Source organism: Pezoporus occidentalis, unplaced genomic scaffold (assembly GCF_034315485.1).
Source record: "Pezoporus occidentalis ecotype Australia unplaced genomic scaffold, CSIRO_AGI_Poc_V1 ctg351, whole genome shotgun sequence".
Classification (NCBI taxonomy): domain Eukaryota; kingdom Metazoa; phylum Chordata; class Aves; order Psittaciformes; family Psittacidae; genus Pezoporus; species Pezoporus occidentalis.
In genome coordinates, this window is record NW_026915495.1 from 184513 (window position 1) to 207656 (window position 23144).

Consider the following 23144-nt stretch of genomic DNA (forward strand, 5'->3'; position numbering starts at 1 on the left):
GTTATATGTGAGGAAAAGCAAGATTACATTGATGGAGATAAGAATAATTTGACTTGTGGCTGAGGAAGTTTAATGCATTCTTCATTCATTTAGTTCATTCATTCACTCCACAAGGAAAACTCTGTCCCTCTGGCAGGGAAGGAAGGATTAAGCCTTTCATTATGGTTTGAATTCATCTTGCTTCCTTTCCACAAAGCAAACCCCAACATTTCAGGTATCCAGTGCTGCTTTTACCCAATAAGTAGTTGCTTCAGGCCCAGAGGTAGCCTTTTGGAGTAATGATTGTGGTTAGTGTTGGTAGGCACCAGTTAGGGCTGCAGGGTTAGCAGCTCAGGGGTAGCCTGCTCAGCACTTCAGGCCCGGGGGCTGGTGTGGCTTCAGGATGTGAAAAGTACTTGTAACCACAGTGAGAGCTGCATCAGGGTGCTCCTGCTGCTGCCCAGGCTCTCTGCAGGCTCTTTCAGTGTACTAGCTTTCACAGCACTTCAGTTACATTTGGTTTTATTAATGTTAGTGTCTCTGGGGGAAGTAGAAGGAGTTGCTGAGAAAACACCTATTGTGCAGTGGTTCTATATTCATATACATATATATGGACCAATGCACAATAGGTGTTTTGTCATCAGCTGCTCTTTACATATCTAGAGATATGTATCTCACAGTCAGAGGTTTCTTTTCCACTGCTCTGGTAGCATCTGTAACACAGGGAGCACCAACCTCTTTCTAGTTAAAACCTATCACGATTGAGGCCAGTGCTGCCTCTCTAGTCTCAGCTCAAAAAAGAGCCCCGTGTAAGAAAGCATAAGTGGGCCTTTTTTGTTCTTTCTTGACTTCAAAAGAAGTCACTATAGAACTTCCTGTTGAAATAACATCATTAATATCTGTATTTTCTTAATAGTGAAAAGTTGCTTTCATTTCTTTGTTACTGCAGCACTAACTATTCTTTGCCTTATCACCCCATGAAGCAACAGCTCCTGTACAGTCAGTTGGAGGTGAGCAAAGCTGGAAGCTTATGCAGCTAATGAAGCCTGCTAGAGCAAAGTACCAACTGAGAGTAGCTTGCCATCTCAACTGAAAGTGAGGTGCAGGGAGGAAACCACTAGTTTGATGTCTAACGTGGTGTTTGGTGTCTAGTTGGTGTCATTTTGATTGAATAGTTTTGGCATATAAATAAATATGAGTTTCTGTTCTTTCCTTGTCTCTTCTTTATTCTGGCACTTGATGATGCATGTTGCAGCTGGGTTAGATAGAAAAAAATACCTGTCTCATAGTGCCCAGGGTATCCCAGGTTGTAAGCATTGAGGAGTTTGCTGGCAGCATGGCTGGTTTTGGTTATAGTCTTGGCTCTTGAGGGGAGGGTTCTGCGGAGGAGGGAGGTGTCCCTTGTGCTAGCATCAGGCACAGCAGCAAGTCTTGAGAAGGTGTCCAGGGGAGAAATTCTTGGAGAAATCCTATTGCTTCCATCTCCTTCTAGTGGAAGGTGAGAATGGTACTTCCTGTAGTCTGGGTCTCGTGAGGTTTGTGAGACTCAGATTTAGCTGACACAAAACATTTGGTACCGTGAGAGTGACTGTTGTGCCTTATTCTGATTTCAGGACTTCAAGATAGGGAAGCAGTCATAAGGTTTAGGGAGGAGTTGGTGTTTACAGACATACTATGAGGGTGGTGAGGCACTGGCTCAGGTTGGATGGGGCTTGGAGCAACCTGCACCAGTGAAGGTGTCCCTGCCCATGGCAGGGGTTGGAACTGAATGAGCTTTAAGGTCCCTTCCAACCCAAACCATTCTAGGATTCTGTGATGTGTGTTATGCAGCTGCTTGTGTCTGGCAGGCGTAGATTCACAGGATGGTTTTACCATGCTGCAGTTAGGGTAAGTTGGTATATTGTTGGTGTGTTGTTATATAAAAGCTGATAGAGCGAGTTGGTGTAACAAATGCATGGGTATGTTTCTCAGCATGTCTCCTCTTATCCGTCAGGATTGATGACAGTGGCAGGACTTCAGAGACTTACCGGGTGTTTGTTGGTCAACTGTTACCAAACCTGCCTGGATACAGAAAATGGCTGTGAGAGAGTAGGTAGTAGCCCTGGGAGAAGTCCTAGCAAGAAGCTGGCTTTCTCCCTGGCCCAGCAGCCAGTGTGCAACCTCCATACACTTGCTTTGACCTCTGAAGTCTTCATTTCTTCATTCCTTTTGGGTTTTTTAATCTGCATTTTCTCAGGACACAGGAATGTTGCCCACAGCCTTTTGCACAAGTTATGAAGGGGTGATGTCTTTGTCAGGCTGAAATCAGGCTCTGGAGAACCAGTGTGACTCAGTGGGATGTTTTGTTCCTTTTTGTCCTGGTGAAAGTACATCTATTCTTCAGGCAGGCAGAAGTGGAGAGAGACTCTTGAACCATCATGAGAGCTGTAAATCCTGCTGACCTTAGAGTTCCTTCTCTTGGCAGAAGCTTGCTCCTTACCTAAAGATGTGAAAGGACGTGTTTTGTTCTGTAAGACCCTGTGACCAGGCTCAGGACCCTGTGATGCCAGAATTTAGGCCACTTCCTTTCTTTTTTGTCAGCAGGTGTGGGTATTGACAGCTACTGAAATCCCAATATTGTCATGAGTTGGAAACCTAAGGTTTCTATTTTCATGTTCTTCAAATTATAGACTGAGGGAAAGCATAAGGTGTGAGGAGCTGTAATATGGTTGCTATTGCGAGACAGCCAGGTCTGGTGTTCCAGTAGGTGAGGTTGTGGGGGCAGCGGTCCCTGTAGCTGTGGCTGTAGAAGTCTGGACATCAAGAGCCAAGCTGGCCTCCGATGTGACAGCTGCACCACTGCCAACCCTTGGACTCCTTGGGCAGCCCTTGTTGTATTTTGTGCTGTAGGTAAAGATCATTGGCCCAGTTGTTACATGGGATTGTGCAGCAGTGGATGCTACTGTTGATATAGAATGAGGAATGATAACGAGCATGTTTTATCCAGACTTTCCACTTTTCTCAGTCCAGTTAATCCTTATAGCTTGACTTTAAGTCTTGATTTCTTTTTCTAGAATAGTGGGTGGAAAGCAAGATGATGGGTGAGTGCCTATGCTGAAAGAATATTAACCAAAGTCACCAATAATTTATTGGGTTTACCCCCATGGTGTGGTCAAATAAAAGAGAATATTGATGTCTGGATACAGTAGAAGAAAGTTACTACTTCTCTGTACTAATTCCAACAGTGAGGATGGAGAGAGAAGCAGAGGAAGAAAGAATCCGGAAGCATAAAGCTGCAGCTGAGAAAACGTTCCAGGATGGGATTGCCAAAGCGAAGCTGGTGATGCGCAGGACCCCGGTGGGCACTGATCGCAATCATAACAGGTGGGAAAGGAGAAGATCCCCAGCTGCCAGGTCTGCCCTCTGTGACAGGAGCCCCCGTGGTTGATAAGGGTGTTGAGAACTCCCTGTGTATAGAACCATGCAGGAGAGCAGAAGGGACAGCTTTGTGTATATGGGGTGTAACAGCCTTCACTGGATTGCACTGGCAGCTTGTTGAGGCCTTCCTGTGGGGGTCAGGGTCCACCTAGTGGAGCTCTGGCTTGCTTGCACTAAAAGGGGTGTGACAGGCAGGATTCTGCCCCTCTGCTTCACTCTGGTGAGACCCCCGTGCAGTCGTGATAGAGCTCAAGAGAGCATGTGTGGGACAACAGCACAAGAGGGACGTGGAGCTGTTGGAGTGAGTCCAGAGGAGGCCACGGAGATGCTGTGAGGGCTGGAGCAGCTCTGCTCTGGAGCCAGGCTGAGAGAGCTGGGCTGGGTCAGCCTGGAGAAGAGAAGGTACCTTAAGAGGAGACCTTAGAGCAGCTCCAGTGCCTAAAGGGGCTCCAGGAAAGCTGGAGAGGGGCTTTGGACAAGGGCCTGTAGGAACAGGCCAAGGGGAATGGCTTTAACCTGCCCGAGGGGAGACTGAGATGAGCTCTTAGGCAGAAGCTCTTCCCTGTGAGGGTGCTGAGGCGCTGGCACAGGGTGCCCAGAGAAGCTGTGGCTGCCCCATCCCTGGCAGTGTTCAAGGCCAGGTTGGACACAGGGGCTTGGAGCAAGATACTCCAGTGGAAGGTGCCCCTGCCTGTGGCAGGGGTTGGAACTGGATGAGCCTTAAGGTCCTTTCCAACCTGAACTATCCTATGATTCTGTGATTGCTCAATAACCAAATTACTATCTTGTTTTTCATGTTTATTGTGCAGGAATGCTCTTAGAATAGATTCTAATGAAAGTGTTCCATGCTTCTCAGCTGCGCTAATATAAAGATGTACATGCATCCAGTCTTTGACTCAAGTACATAGATGCTTTTCTATGCCAATAAAAGCAGATGTATGTACCTAGCCAGGAGAGGAGACAGGACATGTTAACATGTGTGTTTCCTACAGGTATTGGCTGTTTTCGGATGAGGTTCCTGGCTTGTTCATTGAGAAGGGCTGGGTACATGACAGTATAGACTACAGATTCATCCTTCCCCATCAGAAAAAAGAAGATTTTAAAAAGGACTACAGCCCAGGAGGTAAGATCAGCTTGCCTCTATGTAGGTGCTTCCTTTGTTGCTGTCAGACTGAATGGATTTGTGGATGTGAAAGAACTGTCTAGTCTGAGTGTTTTGATGGGGATACTCTTATTTAAGCCTTCTTTAAACCCTAGAAGCCTATACACAAGAGTCTGCTCATGATGCTCTGTCCTGCTGCTGCAGGTCTTGGGACTGCCCACAGTGTACCCACATAAGGGCCACGGGATACAACCACCTCTCTTAAAAGCACTGAGGTTGATGTCAGTTGTGGACTAATCCCTCTCATTTACTCTGAACCTGCTGAGTTGCAGTGTGCCAAACTTCTTTTGCAGGTGATCACTTTTGTGTTGCAGGGTGTGAGGGCATCCATCATTGTGCTAATGTCCCAGCAGTGCGAAGAGCCCCAGATTAACCTGTGAAATAGTGTCGAGCTGTAGGTATCTCCTACAAAGCGATAGCTTTGCTGATGGAGACCATTTGGGCAAACAGTCCTCTTGCACATGTCCTCTCAGCCTGCTATTCCCCTTGTACTGAATGTGCAGGTGAGATGCAGCAGGTGGCTGAAGTTCTGGTGCTCCTTCTGTAGTTGTGCGTGGAGCCTTGCAGGCAGAGCTTGGGCATGCACAAAAATTGACCTGTGGGGAGGGGAGCAACACTTTCCTGTGGAAATAGTTCTTGGTACGGAAGAGCATGCTGTAATCTGACTCCAGTGTAGTTTCAGTCCTTTCAGTCCTGCTCGCTTCTTGTTTTTGAAGCATCATAAGCTGGCGCTGAGTCCACCTGCAGTGACACTGCATGTGATGGGTGCATTGGGTTATATCAGAGCTCCAGCAGTAGTGCTTTGGGCATTGGCAGAGTAGGTGTCTACAGAAGAATGGGTCAGGACAAACCTACAGTGACAAACCTAGCTGTCTGTGGCTTGTCAAGTTGGAGGTGGTACCACTCAGTGGTCCCAGATGGGTGGAATTTCTTACGTGAACTCTTTCAGCTATAGACCAACACTGCCCCTGTATACCAGCCTGCTTCCATTTCTTACCTGCTGCCTGAGTATTTACCCAGCTACTGTGCAGGATTTCAGCATGTTCCTTTTAAAGCTTAACAAGCAAAGGCTTAAATAAGCAAAGGATAATATTCGTGTCAGGTTGTTATCTAAGATGCTCTGAAGCACAAATACATGTTGTTTATAACTCAGTTCTAAATGTATTTTGTCAGTGTATAGCTAAAAAGCAAAACCAGTTTTATGTGTCTAAAATAGCAGGAACGCTTTTCTGAATTTCATGTGTGTGCTTTTAGATGCAGTATTTTCTTTGAGATTCTGTTACAATTTTCTGTTAATGTCTATAAATGCATATACCGTGAGGTAATACTGGATTAGTTTTCCCTCCCAGACACGTAGATGCTGTGTAAAAACCCTGCCGTGGAGGTAGGTTAGTTTGTGCAGAACGCACATGGTTGCTGGGGGGAAGGAGAAGAAGCCACTCAAGTTTGTGTTTTTTCTCTTGCAGACAAGCGGAAGAGCACAGCTGCGGATGGCAGAGTGAGCAAAGTGCACAGGCCCTTGCACGCTACAGACCTGCCCACAGAGACCACTGTGCCCAAGCAGGGACAGAACTTATGGTAACACAGCTTTGGTAGCTGCCAGGGACTCACAGGGCAGAGACAAGGAAACAAGACCCATTTCTTTTGATAGACCCCACTCTATACCACCACTCTTCCAATACTCAACAGCTGGGTCACTTCAGCAGCTCCCCAGGCTGTTACTGGTATTACCACTAGTCGTGAGTGGTTAATAGGGCAGCCAGTCCCAAGAGCCAGTGGAACTGTTATAATCAATCTCATCAGTCGGAGCCAGTATGAATTAAGCTGGTAAAAGGCTATTTAGATATATTGCTTTTAAAATAGTTTCTATTCAGGAGAAGTATTAATTTAAAGAATTGTGTGCTTATTTCAGTATTGGGAAGTGAACAAAACCAAAACACCCAGAACAGAGGAGGGAAGCAGTGGCCTAGCAAAGTGTATCTGGGTTTTCTTTCATGGTTCATCTCAGCAGACTTGAATTGTGGCACATGGGGTCTTTAAGCACATGAAATTAAAGTCTTCATTGAGATCTTTGGAGACAGGCCTGTATCCTGCATGTTCTTGTACAATGTGAGACATGCAGAGCCATCCCCCAGCTCCTTGTCAGTGTCTTCACAACAGACTAGTGGTGTCCGTTTGTTCTCCTGTAGCACCTTATCAACTTGATTTTTGTTGTTAGTGGTAATTATAGCTTGGCAAAATCATTCTGCCATGTTGATAGCCTGTTACCCTTCAGTGCTTCCCAGAGCCAAGCAATAGCCACCTGTGTCTTCTAAGTGAGTCAGATCTAAACCTCTAACTTTGAGCATGGGTGATTGTGATTTGTTCCAGTAATTTGCCCTACCAGTGTCTTGTATCTTTAAAGAAAATCTCCAGTGTTAACTGTTGCTCTGTGTGCGAAGGACTGATAAGTGATGTCTCCAGGCCAGGAAATAATGACTACACCTTCATCTGCTAAACTGCTTGTGAAGGACTCTGCATTTTTCTAGATAAGTGGCTTTTCCCCAGTTTTCTACCTTTGACCCACAAAGTGGAGTTACTTGATCTTTGATAAGTACCACCAGCTCCAAAGCATAGTTTCAGTGCTGTGAGTCAGAACTACTTTGCTATCGATGTTCCAGTCCCCCCCCCCCGTCCCCCCCCTGAAACTGTCAAAGAGACTGAGATGGGTAGATGCTTTCATTCATCTAAACCATCAGTACTGAGTACTCGCTCTCTGTAGTTCTCTGCCCCTTCTCTTTCACTGCTGGCAGGCTGTAGGAGAGAGTGGTGTTTCCTGTGCACACTTTCACTCTGTCAGTATTGCCATGACAAATCTCTCCTTCCTTTCTCAGTCTAGTCATCATAGAATCACAGAATAGTTTGGGTTGGAAGGGACCTTAGGGCTCATCCAGTCCCAACCGCTGCCACGGGCAGGGACACCTTCCACTAGAGCAGCTTGCTCCAAGCCCCTGTGTCCAACCTGCCCTTGAACACTGCCAGGGATGGGGCAGGGACAGCTTCTCTGGGCACCCTGTGCCAGTGCCTCAGCACCCTCACAGGGAAGAGCTTCTGCTTAGGAGTTCATCTCAGTTTCCCCTCTGGCAGATTAAAGCCATTCCCCTGTGTCCTGTTCTTACAGGCCCTTGTCAGAAGTCCCTCTCCAGATTTCCTGTAGGCCCCCTTAAGATACTGAAAGGCCACAGTAAGGTCTCCTGGGAGCTTTTCATTCTCCATGCTGAACAACCCTGTGTACATCTTGTCACAACAGCATATATCAAGCAGTTGGGCTTTCCTAGGGTGCTAAATGGGAAGTCATAGAGAACTGTATGGACCACAGGGAAGTCCTCTCTTCTCTGCGAACTGCCTCTTGTAATACTTGATCTTCATTTAGCAGATGTGTCCCAGTAGGATGAAATATAAGGAAAACAGTAGCTTAAATTAATAGTGCATGTTGCTATGAACTGAAGTCAAGATATAGCTAAATTGGATAAGTGACACAGAATCCCTGTAACTTGTAATTCCAGGCTGAACTTGAGAAAACATAGTGTTTTACGTGACAGGGCTGACTCGCTCAGTTGGGTTGGCAACTGTCAGCAACATGCTGGGGGAGATAAGAGTGGTTACAGTGGTTGGGAGTGCTTTACAGAGCAACCAGGCATCCATCCCAGGAGCAGGAGCTCCTGGAACCAGGTCCTGTATGCTCTCAGGACGGAGTTACATTCTGTTACAAAAAGCTGCTTTCCTTTCCTTGGGGAACAGTCTTGCTTCCCAGTATCTGTTGTTCCTGGGCCTGCTTTAGGATAAGAGGGAAACTCTTCTCATGAGTCAATAATTGCCTAAGTACTATGAAACAAATTACAGAAATACTCAGCAGAGAGGTGGGGAGTGCTGCTGGAGGAGAACAGGGAAGTCTCCTAAAGAAAGAGGATTTCCTTTTGATACAGAACAAAGGGGTCAGGAAATTAAACTAGCAAATGGCAGGTTTGAAATAGAGAAGGAAGTGTCACTTCAGATCTTGCAGCTGCTACCAGGTGCTGGGGATCTCCAAGTCAGTCCCTGTTCAAAGCATCTATTGGACAAATTGCTGCAAGAGGAGCTTATTGGGGAGTGTTAAGCACAAAGGTTCTTGTCTTGGCACCCAAGGAGGTCCTCAAACCTACAGATGCTGAAATCTGTGGGGGCAGATCAAAGAAATGTTGCTGCATCCCTGCTCTGCCCTTTCTTCCCTCAGAAATAAGATGCTGAGCTGGGTGGATTTTATCTTTTTTTTTTGTCCCAGTGTCTTTGATTTCTGTCCTTTTTGGTACCTGCTGGGAAGACCTTTTAACAGTCCCAGCGTGTGCTGGCTCTTCACTGAGAGGATCATGCCTGTGTGTGGTGTTCTGCCAGGCAGGCTGGCAGTGTCAGGATGTCCATGGCTAGAGCAGTGCAGTTGGAAGATCTGTGCCAGATGCAGGCCTTCACGCCTTCAGGTGAGCGGGGGGCACAGTGGCAGCTTTTCAAAGGAAACATAACCAGTTCTGGCTACACATTCTTCTGTGCTGTCTGCGTGGCTTTCTCCTAAGCGACAGGGCAACCTAAAGCCATTTCCACAGACAAGCAGGAAGCTTCCTCAGCTGAAAGATTTATTTAAAGCTCTGGAACTGCAAAGAGCTGTTAGCTAGGTTTGCTAAGTGCCTGTCTGACAGCTGTCACCAATTACAGGTCAGCTTTTACAAAAATGCAAGTGCCAACCTAAGAGCTGTTATTTCAGGGATAGACAGTAACTACAACTCCCCTCTGAGGAAATCCAGATTCCATTTACTTCATTTTTGCCTTGGCCATTGATCCCTCCAATCTCAAGGACTCCCATGAGCACGGATGGATATGGAAGAGTCTCCTCCTTGGCTGCTCTTTGCACATTGTCCTTGTGCACCCTGAGAATCCTTGAGTCCACTAAGGTCCTTGGATACCTCCATTCCCTATGGTTTAGGTACAAGGACTTGCTGAGCTGTAACTCATGATGTTAGCATGTGCTGCATAAGTCTCGTTTCTTGTGTCCTGCTTTACCTCCTGCCATGTGTCTCTTTCCTAGTCATACGTCTAACATGGGATTGAGAGTAGCCTCACAGTGCACATAGAGTATCTTTAGCTTTACCCTTTTAATCTCTAGAGTGATGAGACTTAAAAGTTAACATCAAATTAACACTGTGAATGGTTGGATTTCACAGAAACTGCTCCTTTGCTTCTTGAGAATGGGAGCTGATAGGTTATTGATCAAGGGAGAAATAAATTCCATACTTCTGCCAAGAGTTACAGAAACAGTATCTCATGCAAGTCGTTTCTGCTTTCAGTAATTTGTCCCCCAAAAGAAGAGGGCCCAGTGTTCTGTCCTAGAAGTGCAGAGGCTGAATCATTGCTCTCATTCAGAATCATAAAAGCTTGGTTACTTCTGCCCTCTCCAGACAGATGCACCAGTCCCATTTCTAACAATGTTTGCCACTTCCACTGATGTTGTTGCTTATTAAAAATATCTCCCCATTTGAAACTTCTGGGCATGTGGTCCCTGGAAATGTCTCTTTCTGTCCTGTGGCACTTGGGGAGCTCTGTACATACTGGACTTCCCTGCAAAAGCCACAGATTGATCGCAGTATATCAGTGTGCAGGAGACTTCTTGCTCATCCTGATCAGAATGCAGTTGAATTTTGGCAACAGTGGCATCTCTGCAGAGTAACTCCCGTTGTTCTTCATCTATCAGGAATACACCATGATATGGCGGGTCCCCTCCGCAGACAGTGTGAGTTAACCATGAGTGAGTGCTGACAGACTCCATTCTCACGCCTATATTCTACAGATGGAGTTTCCCTGTTTCTGCCAACCCTCCAGAGCAGGTACTGATTCTGGGCTCCTCTAGGTGTTGTCCTCTTGATTTCTTCATTCCCTAGTCTTCGGTCTGGGTTTTAGACCTCTCTCTGTCCCTTGTAGCCTGAGAACATATAGGACTGTTCAATCTAATGTGCATACTGATCAGACTCTATGGGGTCTTGACTCTCCCAAAGGCATCTTTCCCATCACTCTAGGTTGTATTAGTAAATTCTGTGTCAGACCACATGAAGGGCACCAGTTGGCTTCCCCTCCTTCTTATCAAGAGCCACAAGTTCATAGCCCTGTTGCCTCCCATGTTTAAAATGCAAGCCCTGCCCTACTGTATCCATGCTCCTGGCCTTCTGCTGGCTGAGCCCTAGCTGGGGGTGCAGATGGTTTCTTTAGGTAGGATGGAGAGCATGGAGCTGAGTTGAGAGCCAGGAGCTGTGGCTGCACAGAGCAGCAAGGTGTCACCTCTCAAACCAACACAGGTGCCTCTTTGATACGTTTGTATTTTGCACATTGGAGTTGAAGCTGCTATAGAACAGGTCTGTCTTCCAGAAGTTCCTGCTCTCAGGGCAAATTGGGAAGACTCAAGTACCTGTTACAGATGTTCTACTCCCTGCCCTGTTTTCTTTTCAGCAGGAGCAAAGTTGTGCTAGGTCTTAGCTCCTCATGAGAGGATGATACTTGTTTTTTCACACTGGTGGCAGCCTGTGCTGTCTTTCCCCAAGCCACGTAACCCTGGAGAATCCAAGTGCCATGTGCTGACTGCTTCCAGGGTCCTTTCATTTTTACAGTAAGACAGAACAGTGCAGGGGATTCCCCCCTTAGAGTTGCAGCTGTGGGAGGAAGCTGAGAAAGCTCAGGCATGGTCATTTTGTATATTTTTCCAGCTGGATCCAGTGGTATATTGCCAGCAGCGACTCGTGTTGTTTCATCATGACCTAGGCAACCTTCTCGGCATGCCCAAGGAATAGTCCTTTGCTGGGTATCTGCAGGGCAACTCTTTTGAAGCTTGGTTCATGCTATTCCCATATCATGACTTCATGCTGAAATATGGCTTAGGCCCAATCCCAAGGTCTGCCTCAAGTGAATGGAAGCAATTTCATAGAATGGTTTGGGTTGGTTTGGTTTGATAGCAGATATTCTAGGAAATTTCTCTTTTCTTTAGCAGAAGTCCAATAGACTTAGAAACACAAGTCATTGCAGTGGTCTGTCGGAAGACCTTCCAGTGAATCTGGGAATTGCCTGTCAGATCCCATGGCTGCAACATTTGAAGTGCCTGTGGTAGGCTCTAGTAGGTGAAAGATCTAGAGCCGTTCTGTCCTGTTTCTCACAGGGGAGGGTAGTGGTGGCCAGCAGATTTGATCCCAGTGTGCAAAGTGAGGATGGAGTGTACTGAAGCAGGTGACTGGCAAGAAACTATTTTTCCTCCATTTTTAAACAATGAATCCTATGTTTTATTACAGTAATCAGTTTTCTGAGTGCAGATTGTGAAGCCATTCCCCTAGTAGGAGTCTATGAAAACTCTGAAATATTTTCTTTTCAGGTATGATATTTAGTAAGTATTTCTGCCAGAAAAATAAGCATTGTGAACACTGTTATTCCAGGAGGAGCCAGAACAACTTTCTCTAGTTGTTGCTTGGCTCATCTGAGTTTGTGCCCAAGAAGAAAATTTAGATCTGGAGTCCTCTTTGCGTCTGGTGAGGATCACATAGTGGTCCATTGCAGTTGTTTCCATAAAAGGTTGATACTGCTCCCTCACTTCCCTCTTCTAAGGAGCAATTCTCTTTTGGGAGATGTGGTCAGTCTCATTTGCTGTAAACGAGCTCTACAGCTCAGATAGGCTTTGTCCTCCACCAGGTGAGGAGGCTCTATGGCATCCTAGGGTGGAGTTGGGGGGGTGGGGGTGGGAAGAGGAAAAGAGCAGAAATTCAGGCTGTCTGAAAGTTAGCTTAAACCTACAGCCCAGCATTAAGAATTGATTGTGCTCTGGAATTGCAGAGGATGCCTCATGTAGGTAGCTGCAAAAGCTTTCCTTTCTGAGATCCAGCCAACTGCTGGATTACTGCTGCTGGCCTCAAGGACCTCCTTAGCAGGGAGGTCTAAAGCTAATGAGTGTGGGTTTCACTTACTGCATTTGAGGTTTCAAGTTAGGACAAACTTCTTAGCAACAAGGACTTCTGTACTTGTAGAGAGCATGGCCTTCACAGTCACAGATCCTCATCATGTGCTGGCATGGTATGAGTCAGGACATACCCTGTGGTAATATAGGAACTTCTTGTGTGAGCAGAAGTTAAAGGGTCTGCATAAAGAGCAATTGAATTGCTGTGCTGTGCAGTGTATGGCATGTTCATCTTCCCTGGTACTTCTGAAATGATGTTTCAGATTACTTAAACAGACTGCAACTTAGTGAATCTAACCCCTGGGGTAGATGACTGAATTCAAGTGCCAGTGTTTCAATAAATTTTACAGGGAAAAATCTAGAAAATCAGTTCTGTGTTTATTTTGATTTTATTTTTCTTACCCTGAATTTCACTACATTTGGGGACCTGGAAATGAGGCCTGTCTGAGTCAGGAAGCTTTTACGCCAGCACTACTGGAAGCATTTCACCTTGCTCCATGGGGTTGGGATATAGGTTACTTGTCATCCCTGCCTCTAATACTTGTGCACCATTTGGAAGGAGGAGTTGTCTTGCCACAGAGACACACTGGCTGATGCTGGTACATGTTCTGTCTTTCAGGTTTCTCTGTGACAATCAGAAGGATTTGGATGAGCTGCTGGATTGCCTGCACCCACAAGGAGTAAGAGAGAGCCAGCTCAAGGAGCGTTTGGAGAAAAGGTGAGCCTGCTCCTTTTTTTATTTTCTGTGTGCCTCCTCCAAGTCAAAGCATGTCCTTCTCATAGCAAGCATTTCCATTCCTGCAGCAGCATTCTGCACTTTGTCTTGATTGTGCCTGTGCTGAAGAGGGGAGGATACGGAGGATGAGAAATTGCTGGTTTTCTTGGGCAGTAACTGCAGGTTGTTGATAACCAAGGGTCTGTCAGTCTTGAAACTCCTCCTTGGAGCTGGAAACAAAGGCACAGCTTTTTCATGCAGAGCCAGAACCGCCACGTGCTTTCCACTGTCTTTCAAAGAACATTATGCACTGGTGGAGCCTGGAGATTACAGGGGATACCATTCTTGCTCCAGTACCCCCATAGCTCATGGGGCAGGAGCCTGTGTATTCAAAGGTTGGTTTTGATTTTCCAGGTACCAGGACATCACACATTCTATCCATTTGGCTCGGAAACAGAACTTGGGCCTCAAATCCTGCGATGGCAACCAGGAACTGCTGAACTACCTCCGAAGTGATCTAATTGAGGTTGCGACTCGGCTGCAGAAAGGAGGCCTGGGATATGTTGACGTGACACCAGAATATGAAGCAAAAGTGAGTGAACAGGCAAAAGTAGTACTGGGCAAGACAAGCATGAGCACTTTGTGTAGAAGGTCTTGACTCTTCTCCTCAGACAAGAAGATGAGGGCAGTTTTCTCGTGCCCTTTCTTTTTAAACACTTTATTTCAAGATTACGCAGCTGCTGGCTTGAGGCCTGTCTGGTGTAGGTGGGAGCTAGGTGTCCTGTTAACTTGTCCTGTCTCCTTCATCTAGCAGTGAACTTCTTTATGGAGCATTAGCAGACCTCTTTGTATTTGATTTTTTTTAGCTTCTGCATCAAAGCCAGCATATCTTGGTGAGAGCAGTTTTCCAGTTTGGAGGGTTTGGGGTTTTTTTTTTGTAAATTCAGACCACTTTAGCCTTGGGGTGATGATTATGTCCCAGTTCCAGGACCTAAAGGATGTTCTTTCCATAGGTATATCAGCATGAGAAAGTTAATTGTGCAGTGAACTGAAGTATGAAATCTTGGTGGGCTGGCTAGTTCAGCTGAACTCATGTGAGAATTACTGGTGCACTGAGTGTCTGTAGGAGGGGGCAGATCTGCCTGGTGTGGGTAGAGTACACACTCCCATGATTAGTGTGTGCTCCTCCTGCCAAATGATGCTGGCTTGAAATAGTGAAAGCTGTGGTGAGGCTACCTTCTGAGTCACTGTAGAGACTTCCACTTGCAGATGAGACCATAAGTGTTAAAAGGAGGGGAAGAGGTAAGTCACTAAAGGAGTGGAAGAATGGCTTAGTGCTTGGTCATCGTGGATTTGAGTTTTTGGGAAATTCTCATGTGTTTGGTGGTTTGTTTGTTTGTTTGTTTTTTCAAGGCATGTTGCTTTTTTCTGACCAGTATTATGCACGATCAGCTGTATCTGAACTCTAGCAGAAGCAGCAGCAATACACTGATTCCACAACCAAGTATGGTAGATAATGACATTGCATTAAGAATCCCATGTATCCATTTGCAGGACAGACCTACCTAAAACAAAAGGGAGAGTAACATTAGCTGTTACATGACCATATCCTCTTCCTAACAGGTATACTCACTAGAGAGCCTGAAGGATTTTGGAGAGTGTGTGATTGCACTCCAAGCTGGTGTTGTTAAGAAGTTTCTGCAAGGTTTCATGGCCCCCAAGCAGAAGAGAAGGAAGCATCAAGGAGAGGACTATGTTGCCAAGGCTGAGGAGATTGATGAAGACAAGAAAATGGCAGAAGAAGCAAAGGTATTTTTCACTTCAGGGCTTTGTTTTTGTCTTGTGATGTACCTCTTTGAGCAGGAACAGTACATCTTATCGGATACTAAATCCGGAGTGGCTTTTCCCCGCTCCAAGTTTGGAATGTAGGTGATGGGGCCAGGTGTTTCCTGTTTATTTTGAAGAGTAAAGGCATTGGCAAAATTAATATCGTACTGAAGAATTATAGTTAATTTTCTCTCTGTGAACAGGAATTTTGTGAAGTCATATCCGATATCCTTTGTGAAGTTTCTCACACAAGTTGGGTACTTTAATAAAAGCATATTATGAAGCATTTATAGAGAAAGTAACAGGAGTTGTATCCATCAGGGAGGACTCATGATCCATAAAGAGAAGTAGAGACATGCTGAGGTTTTGGGGACTGCAAGGGCGTTGGGTTAGAGTAAATCTCAGCATTATGCAGGAAGCAACGCAAGTCATCATGTGCCTGGAGACACCCACACAAGATGCCAAACTGAGGGTTGCACACAGCGTGTCTGCACACCTGGGCACACAAGCTGTATGTGGCTGCAGTAGAGAAGAGGTATTGTGGGGGTAAATATCCAGCCTTCCAAACTGAAGCTTGGATGGGGTGGAAGATTGCTGTGGAGGGTTTGGTTGGTTCCCCAGGCAGTCGAGCTGTACTAGTGTTTCATTTGAAGAGGGATGGATGCTAGTACTTGGGAGTAGCTTCTATGAACTAAGGTGAATAGGATGTTAGTGCCCTGTAGCAAGACTTTACCCACTGCCCCCTTCAATGTGCTTTGCCCCAGTTGATCACTGACTTCAGCAGAAGTAGCAAGATCAGAATTGGATCAACAGAAGCATTTAAAAGACCCAGCTTACAATACTGTTTGTCTATTGGGGTGTGGGGGTTTTGGTTTGGGTATTTTGGTTGGTTGGGTTTTTAAAGCTTCTGTCGGTGTATGCTGGACACTTGCTGGAACATCAAGTCTTTGCTATGCTGTGGCATTAACGTGTTAGCAGGGTATTCAGATAGGCACTAGAAATTTTCACACTACTCAGTTGTCCTGAAATATTTAAACTTTGCTAACTTTGCATCCTTCAGTCCTTAGTGCATGAGGAATAAAAGCCAGTGGTGCTGGAGCAGTTATTTAGGCAATGCTCTCTTTGTCAAGCTCAGAATTTTCTAGACACTTGTGATGGTACAAGCAATATTTGTCTTACTTTGTTGAGTTTTGGGGCTGGTTTGTTGGTTTGCTTGGTTTTTATTTGGGATTTTTTGTTTGTTTGTTTTGTTTTCCTTCCATTTATCTGTATTGAGCTTTTTTTTTTGCCAAAGCAGAAAAGCTTTATAGATGACTTGAAAGAGAAGCCTAGATCTTGGATACAGTTTTCCAATGAGAAAACCGGACTGTTAGGCTTTTAAAGACAAGCCTCCTGCATAGGTCAGGAATTGCAAAGTCTTCTAGAGCCAGACCTGAGCCGCGAGTCCGTAGCAGGTAAAATAAAGCATAGCTGTACTGGAGAAACACACTTAATAGACACAGACCATAGGAGTGAAATTGCAGCCCTGTGGTGTGGTTATTTTCTCATTTTCCATGTGAGAAACAAGTCATGGCTCAACAGGCCCCTGTTTGCTGACATGTCTGTACCAAGGGTTCCTGCTGGCTGAGCTCGAGGTCGCAGCGCAGCCTGGGCTTGTGGCTGTTCCTGGTGCCACTGTGCCTGTGAAAACATTCCTGCTTTAGTGGCAGCAGCACCCTGGGCTGTCCCAGAGCAGGACAGATGTGACCTCTTTGAAGCGTGACATTGCAGCACAACTGCATGGGCATGGGCAGCTGCTCCTGGTTTTCAATGGCCTTTTCGATGGTGAAGGGAAAGCCTAGAGGGGGTCAGTCCTCAGCTGCAGACCTCAAAGAGCAGCTCCACATCTGCCTGGGATACTGGGGGAGAACCTTTCTAGCTGGAGGTTTGTCTGCCTTTACCCAAGGTGGTTTCTGTCACTGAAGTTGAAATGTGACTGAGGACTTCTCCTTTGGGATTTTTGTGGGGTATTTTTTGTTTTCCCTGCTGGATTACCCCTCTCCAGACAGGAGGGTATTTAAGTAACTCAGTCTCCTGTTTGCCTAGTTGGCAGTCTGAACTCCCTTGATAATGGTACTGCTAAAATGCCACAGTCTCATGATGCTTGGGAAGCAAGACTAAAAATCTGCTAAATTCCACAGGCTTGGGGAGAAAAATCTAAGCAAAACTTGCCAACAGCTTGTGCAGATTTATCTTGGCCCAGCAGTTACCCAGTATATTAACAGCAAAACCCAGGAACAGTTACTTGGAAAATCAATTGCACAGTATGTGAAGCACCTCAACAATGTTCTGCAAATAGCTCAGGGCTGTGTGATCTGCCGCAGGAGGCTGTGCAGGTTTCCGTTTGTCTTGAATGTCTCGGGCTCCAGGTTCCACACTAGCAATGGCAGCAAGGATGTTGGCATTTTATAACAGTTTGTGTGTTTTTCCAAGCATCTAATATATGCTGTGCTTCCTCAAATTCAGTCAGAGGAGAATGTGCAACTCTGCAAAAACCCTGGGTTTTGTTTGGCTCCCAAACTGCTGTCAGCTGCAGAGTTTAGATTTTCCCATCTGACACTTCGCTGTTTGTTTTTTTCACTCTCGTGGGGTAGAAGAACATTAACTTGAGTCCTGTTATGTCCCTGTCATGTCTAGGCTATCACGTCATTGTTGTAAAGCAAAGGATTAACGTTGGAGTGAAACATGCGGTGGCCCTTGATCTCTGTTCTGGTGCATTTCTGATTTACCACAGTGTTGTTTCTAAACTTCAGAGTTGAGTGTGAGATGCCACAAGTGACTTGAGATATGCAGGCTCCAACAGTTGCCTTGGTACCAACCTCAGGTTTAATGCTTTCATCCCATCTTGCAGCTAATTCTGGAGTTTCACATGCTCCAAACTCATCTTGTCTCAGGACAGTGGCTGATTTCCTGTCTTGAGCTCCACGTGCTCTGCTTGACAAACCTGATGCCCAGCGTGCAGGACCAGGCCTGTGGTGGGTCTTGCTGCTGTTCTGGATTACCTCTGCAGTACCCACGGGAGGGCAGCACAGGCTGCTCCACTCCACCATGCTGAGCTGTGCTGCCAGCTGTCTCCTAACTTCCATCCAGCATTTTACAGTGCTAGATTTCTGCCTTTTATTTTCTTAGCCTAATGATTATTTGGGTTAGACTTTCAAAGCAAGAATTCACTGGAGTTCACGTAGGTTGTTTCAGCCTGGCCGTGAAATGCGAAAGGGCTCTACTGTTACGAACAAGCTGTCCCATCCAGTGAGGCTGGTTATGAATAAACCACAAATAGGACTGCTGAGGCTGTATAGAAGGAAAGAAACAGAGTTGTGCTTTGGTTATTAAGGGCCCCAGCTAAAGGATATAAAAATATCTTCAGACTGTAGCGAGCTATGTCTGTGTGCTTCATTGTAAGTTGTTAGGTCTGTCTGCAGGTTGCTTCAGCCATGGAGAAGTGGAAGACAGCAATCCGTGAGGCCCAGACCTTCTCCCGTATGCACGTGCTGCTCGGGATGCTGGATGCCTGTATCAAGTGGGATATGTCAGCAGAGAATGCCAGATGCAAAGTGTGTCGCAAGAAAGGTAATGCATTCCTGCCCCACGCCTGTGTAACAGTTGGACGCTGTCACCTCTCCATGCCCTGCTTAGGCAACATGCCCTTGTAGTTTGTCAGTGTCTTTGGCAGTATTTTGAGTTTTGAACATCAGGATTTACAGTCAGAAGCATTGATCTTACAGAATTATTTGACCCTGACTCCAATAAACTGTTCTTACGAAACCAGTACACAGTCTTGCAGAACATTGCAGAGCTGCTGTCCCATGGGTACTTGGGGTACTTGGGCACAAGTCATCAATAATCCTCCTGGAAGCACTTGTGCCACTGTCCATTTCCTGGTTTTGTTTTTGAGTTGGAATGGTCTTTGGGTCTCTGAGACTTTTCAGTTAATCCCATCTCTTACAGAAGGAATGAACAAGGAGAGGCTGGGAAGGATGTTATCCTTTGGGAGAGAGTGAGGTGGGATGATGCTACTTTGAGGCTAGGGTGGGAGCAGAATTGCTGATGGGCTGGAAGCCTTATCAGCTGGGGAAGTAACCAAGTAAGTGACAAGGGTCTGCTTTCTCTGTACACACTATAGTGTGGAGGGCTTCAGAGTCTTGCAGGTGGAGGGGAGAGTCGAAGGGGTGTCACCAGCAAGAGTGCTAGTATTTGTTCTGCCCTAACCTCTCCTTTTGGATGGAAGCCTGGAGAAAAGAACTTGGTAGTACATTCTGCCTCATCATGTGCTTTTTGTCTCACTTTCTATTTGCTGAAACACTAGTGGGAAATGAGGGCAGGCAGGAATGCTGGACCACTTGTGCTTACCAAAAGGCTGTGCCATCCACCTCCTCAAAGAAATAATGGCTGTATCGGTGCAACGTCCTTCATCGTGGAGCCTCAGGGATATTCCAAACCAATGCAAAAACTGCCCAATCTGCTGTTGAGAGGGGATTCTGGGCAGATGTAAGGAGGGGGCTTACCTGAGTCTAACAGATCATAGTTTCACAGAACTTAAGAGCTGGGATGTTAGAGAAAAGAGAAGTTCTGGCATGCTCTCTGTACTTTCTTTTTTTTCTTCTTCAGTAAATGAAATAGCTGGCTCAGGACTGTCTCCCTGTTTTCATGCATTAGTGAGAAGCACAGAGAGGCTAGTTCTGCTGCATACTGATTTTCTTTGTGGGCTTGCTGCCTTAATTTGAAAGAAGATGCTGTGCAGGTTAACCAGATTGAGGGTACAATAAGAATACCTGCAATTATAAGTTTCTGCTGGGCTCTTGGGCACATCAGCAGCAAATTTCTCTTTCCCTGTGTTTGCCTTGAGATCTAGCCTGAGTGGAACCTATTTGGCAGGTTTCTACCTCTGCCTCAGCTGAAAGCTTTGCAGGGCAAGGGACTCTGCATTGTTTTGTTTTTCAGTGCTGCTGGTTTCCACTGCAGTGGTGGAACCAAGAAGGAAGGGGCCCTGCCATCAACGGGTACTCTGCATCTTTGTCCTAACCTCCAGCATTGTGGCAGCTTCTGTTCTTCAGGCTGAGGAAGGCTGCCATACTAGTTACAAGTGTGTTGCACTCTCCTAGGTGAGGATGACAAGCTGATCCTTTGTGATGAGTGTAACAAAGCCTTCCACCTGTTCTGCCTGAGACCAGCACTCTATGAGATCCCAGATGGCGAGTGGCAGTGCCCAGCATGCCAGCCTTCCACTGCCCGGCGCAGCTTGCGGGGCCGGTGAGTACCTCCCTCTTCACTTTGCCTTCTCACCCATGCTCAGTTCTAGCCGTGCTTCCACAGCAAGACCAAACCAGTGTGAAGCAGAGCCCCTTTAACAGGTTCTTGGTAGCCTGGTTAACTCCCTGGCACTGGAACAGTAGGAAAGCCATTTTTCCAGGCTGTAAGTTCAGCACACCTGTGTTGTACTGACCCATGACAACTCAGGAGTTTTAATAAATAACTTGCATTTGGCAGGGCCTTGCACTAATCATCGACTGAGATCAGGTGTGCTGAGGGCTGTTGTTTCTTCAACTGAACAACTAGCTGGGTGGCTTTTTCATGGAGGGCAGTTGGTAGTGCTGCAGCAGTGTGGTCCAGTGGGCTGAGTTCTATTGTGCTCTTGTCAAGTTAGAGCACACATTACTCCAGGCTACAGCTCAGCCCCTACTGTGCTGCTGAAAATCAGTCTACATGGTTTTCTGGACCTGGTAAAGCTTAACAAGGCAGGAACTTTGTAGGGCTACAGAGAGAACATGATTTGAGGAGGATTCAAAGTTCTATGCAGCAGAAATTAGTAGTTTCTTCTTGAGAGCAAGGTGGTAAATTAGTTTTTGAATTGCACGCTGGAAATTCAATGTATGCAAGATGTATTTTTCTGTTCACAATATATGTCCTCTGCTGACTGTGACTGTGCTGCACCTACCTGCTTGTCAGGCTATCGAATGGCACCTGAAACAGAAGCAGCCAACAGATCTCCCTTCCAGAGTGGCAGCACAATAAGAGGTTTACTGCCTTGGAGCATGCAGGTGGTGTATGACAAGTATTACTTACTCCCTGGGCACAATTTAAGGGTTCATCAGGCTTGTACAAAAATGACACGGCTGCAATGCAGCTGTTCTAGCCTGAGATCATCATCACTTTGATGTGGCAGTCATCTGCAAGCTGCCTCCTGGACAAGAGCCATCAGGAGGGGTATCACCTGCCTGGTTACCTGCTTGCTGCTATTGTCTTCCTACCTGAGGCAGGAAAACAATGTTGCCCTGGGAGTGCTTTTGCCCCCCTGTACTGTGGGAGCGTATTCTTACTCCTTTTACTGCTCAAGATCCTCTTTCTCCAGAGGATTGAGACTCCCACAACAGCTTTGCCTTTGTCCCCTTTTGCCTAAGCGTGCTGGTTGGTTTGTTTTCCTGTTTTTGTAATGGCTTGACTGCTTTAACAGACATCTGTGAGAACTCAGACCTGTCTTGGGCAGGGAGACTCTGTGGTTTCTGAAACCAGCACACAAGAAGCCTGACACTCTGCTCACTGATAAATACAAGCTTGGCTGTGAATATTACTGAGCAAGGGCTGTTTCATGTAGTGCACATGCAAGTGGCATGACAGGGGAAGGAATAAAATGGAAAATATTGCAGCAGAAACCAAAAAGCCCTGCTCTTGAAACTCCTTGGGCCTGGCCTGGAGACCTGGGCAGGACATCCTCTCAGGGAGGAGTAATTGCACAGGAATTGCAATCTTAAAATCCATTATTAAGGTGCCTAAACCAGCAAAAAATATTTAGCTTCAGCTGTTGGGGATTTTCAGCCCAGATGTTCAGACAACAGTGTGGGAAGTGTCCTTTTAGCTGTAGCTGCAACTTGCTACTTTCTGAAACAGCTGCTTCAGTGTCGGGCTGGTGGTTATTTGCTGTCAGGGTGGACAGCAAGTCTCTGCCTGTGAGCACACAGCAGAGAGGGCCCAAAGCCTCTGGTGCCCACACTGTGGTACAACAAATATGTTTATGTGCCTTACTGTAGGAGCTATGCAGAGGATTCTGCTGAAGATGAAGGTGAGGAAGGTGAGGACGTATCAGAGGAAGCTGAGGATGCTGAGGAGGAAGAGGAGGAGGAAGAAGATTATGAAGTTGCTGGCCTGAAATGTAAGGCTTTGACTGTGCAGGAAAGAAACAGAAAATATTAAGACTCTGCCTTCAGTATCAGAAGTATTAATCCTATTTGGAACTTGTGCTTTTCCTCACACTGAATAGGGTCTTGCTTGTAAGTGGTGGGAGATGTCACGGGGGGAGGCTGTGGTGGTGCTGTGCATTACCTGAGGAGCTGGAGGGAACCCTTGTCCCTTATGATAAGGGTCAGTGTTAGCAGAAATGGAAGCTGTGTTGAGCTCTCACTCGCCACCCTGGGGACGCTGCCCAGACCATGAAGAGCGCTGCAAGGGCAGTGGAGGCTGCAGCATCATCAGTTACTGGCGTTGGCAGCCTCTGCTCCTACAGAGTTGGCTGGTAAACTGGATGCTGTCAGTAGGTGCTTATGGAGCTTTAATCACAACCCTTCCTCCTTGTTTTTTCCCCTCTCACCAGCTCATAACCTCTTAAGTGTGGGATTCCTAGTGATTTGGCAAGGAGGCATTTTCAAATAGCAAGACTAGCGCTTCCTCTGCCTGTTCCTGTGGGAAGGCACAGTACTTGAGGTGTGGTGTGGCCTGAAGCACCAGCACCCTTTGATTGCACACAGACAGCAGTCAGGGTGCACAACTAGCACATTCCTGGGCAGCTGAGTAGAATAAAAGATGATTTTTCTAGACTCCTCACTGACTGCTTCTCCAGTTCACCACTTTTTAGTAAGTGGTGAAATAAGACCACTTTGACTTGGTCTTATTTGGACAACGTGATGCGGTGAAAAGATCAATCTTGGAGTGGCACAGTGCCAGCCTGTGCTTTGTCAAAACGCCCTTGACTGACGTAAAATTAACTTCAGATTGATTTAACCAGGGCAGATGGTGTAACC

At 46.3% G+C, this 23144-nt stretch overlaps 1 protein-coding gene across 2 annotated transcripts in view; it reads left to right on the forward strand.

Annotated features, from left to right (window-relative positions):
- Nucleotides 1–23144, forward strand: part of BAZ1B (bromodomain adjacent to zinc finger domain 1B) — a 49323-nt gene that overhangs the window by 20135 nt on the left and 6044 nt on the right. Inside the window, exons 8-17 of one of the 2 annotated variants that reach the window (XR_009966997.1) lie at nt 3204–3342; nt 4389–4519; nt 6025–6136; nt 13171–13269; nt 13681–13858; nt 14890–15075; nt 18555–18702; nt 20235–20382; nt 21079–21170; nt 22158–22269. Coding sequence is in view for 1 of the 2 variants with exons in the window: in XM_062630458.1 (XP_062486442.1) it covers nt 3204–3342; nt 4389–4519; nt 6025–6136; nt 13171–13269; nt 13681–13858; nt 14890–15075; nt 18555–18702; nt 20235–20382; nt 22158–22279 (1263 nt within the window). In the remaining variant the exon portion in view is untranslated. Of the gene's footprint in view, nt 1–3203; nt 3343–4388; nt 4520–6024; nt 6137–13170; nt 13270–13680; nt 13859–14889; nt 15076–18554; nt 18703–20234; nt 20383–21078; nt 21171–22157; nt 22280–23144 lie in introns of those variants that run through there. The other variant, XM_062630458.1, reaches the window with a different exon arrangement.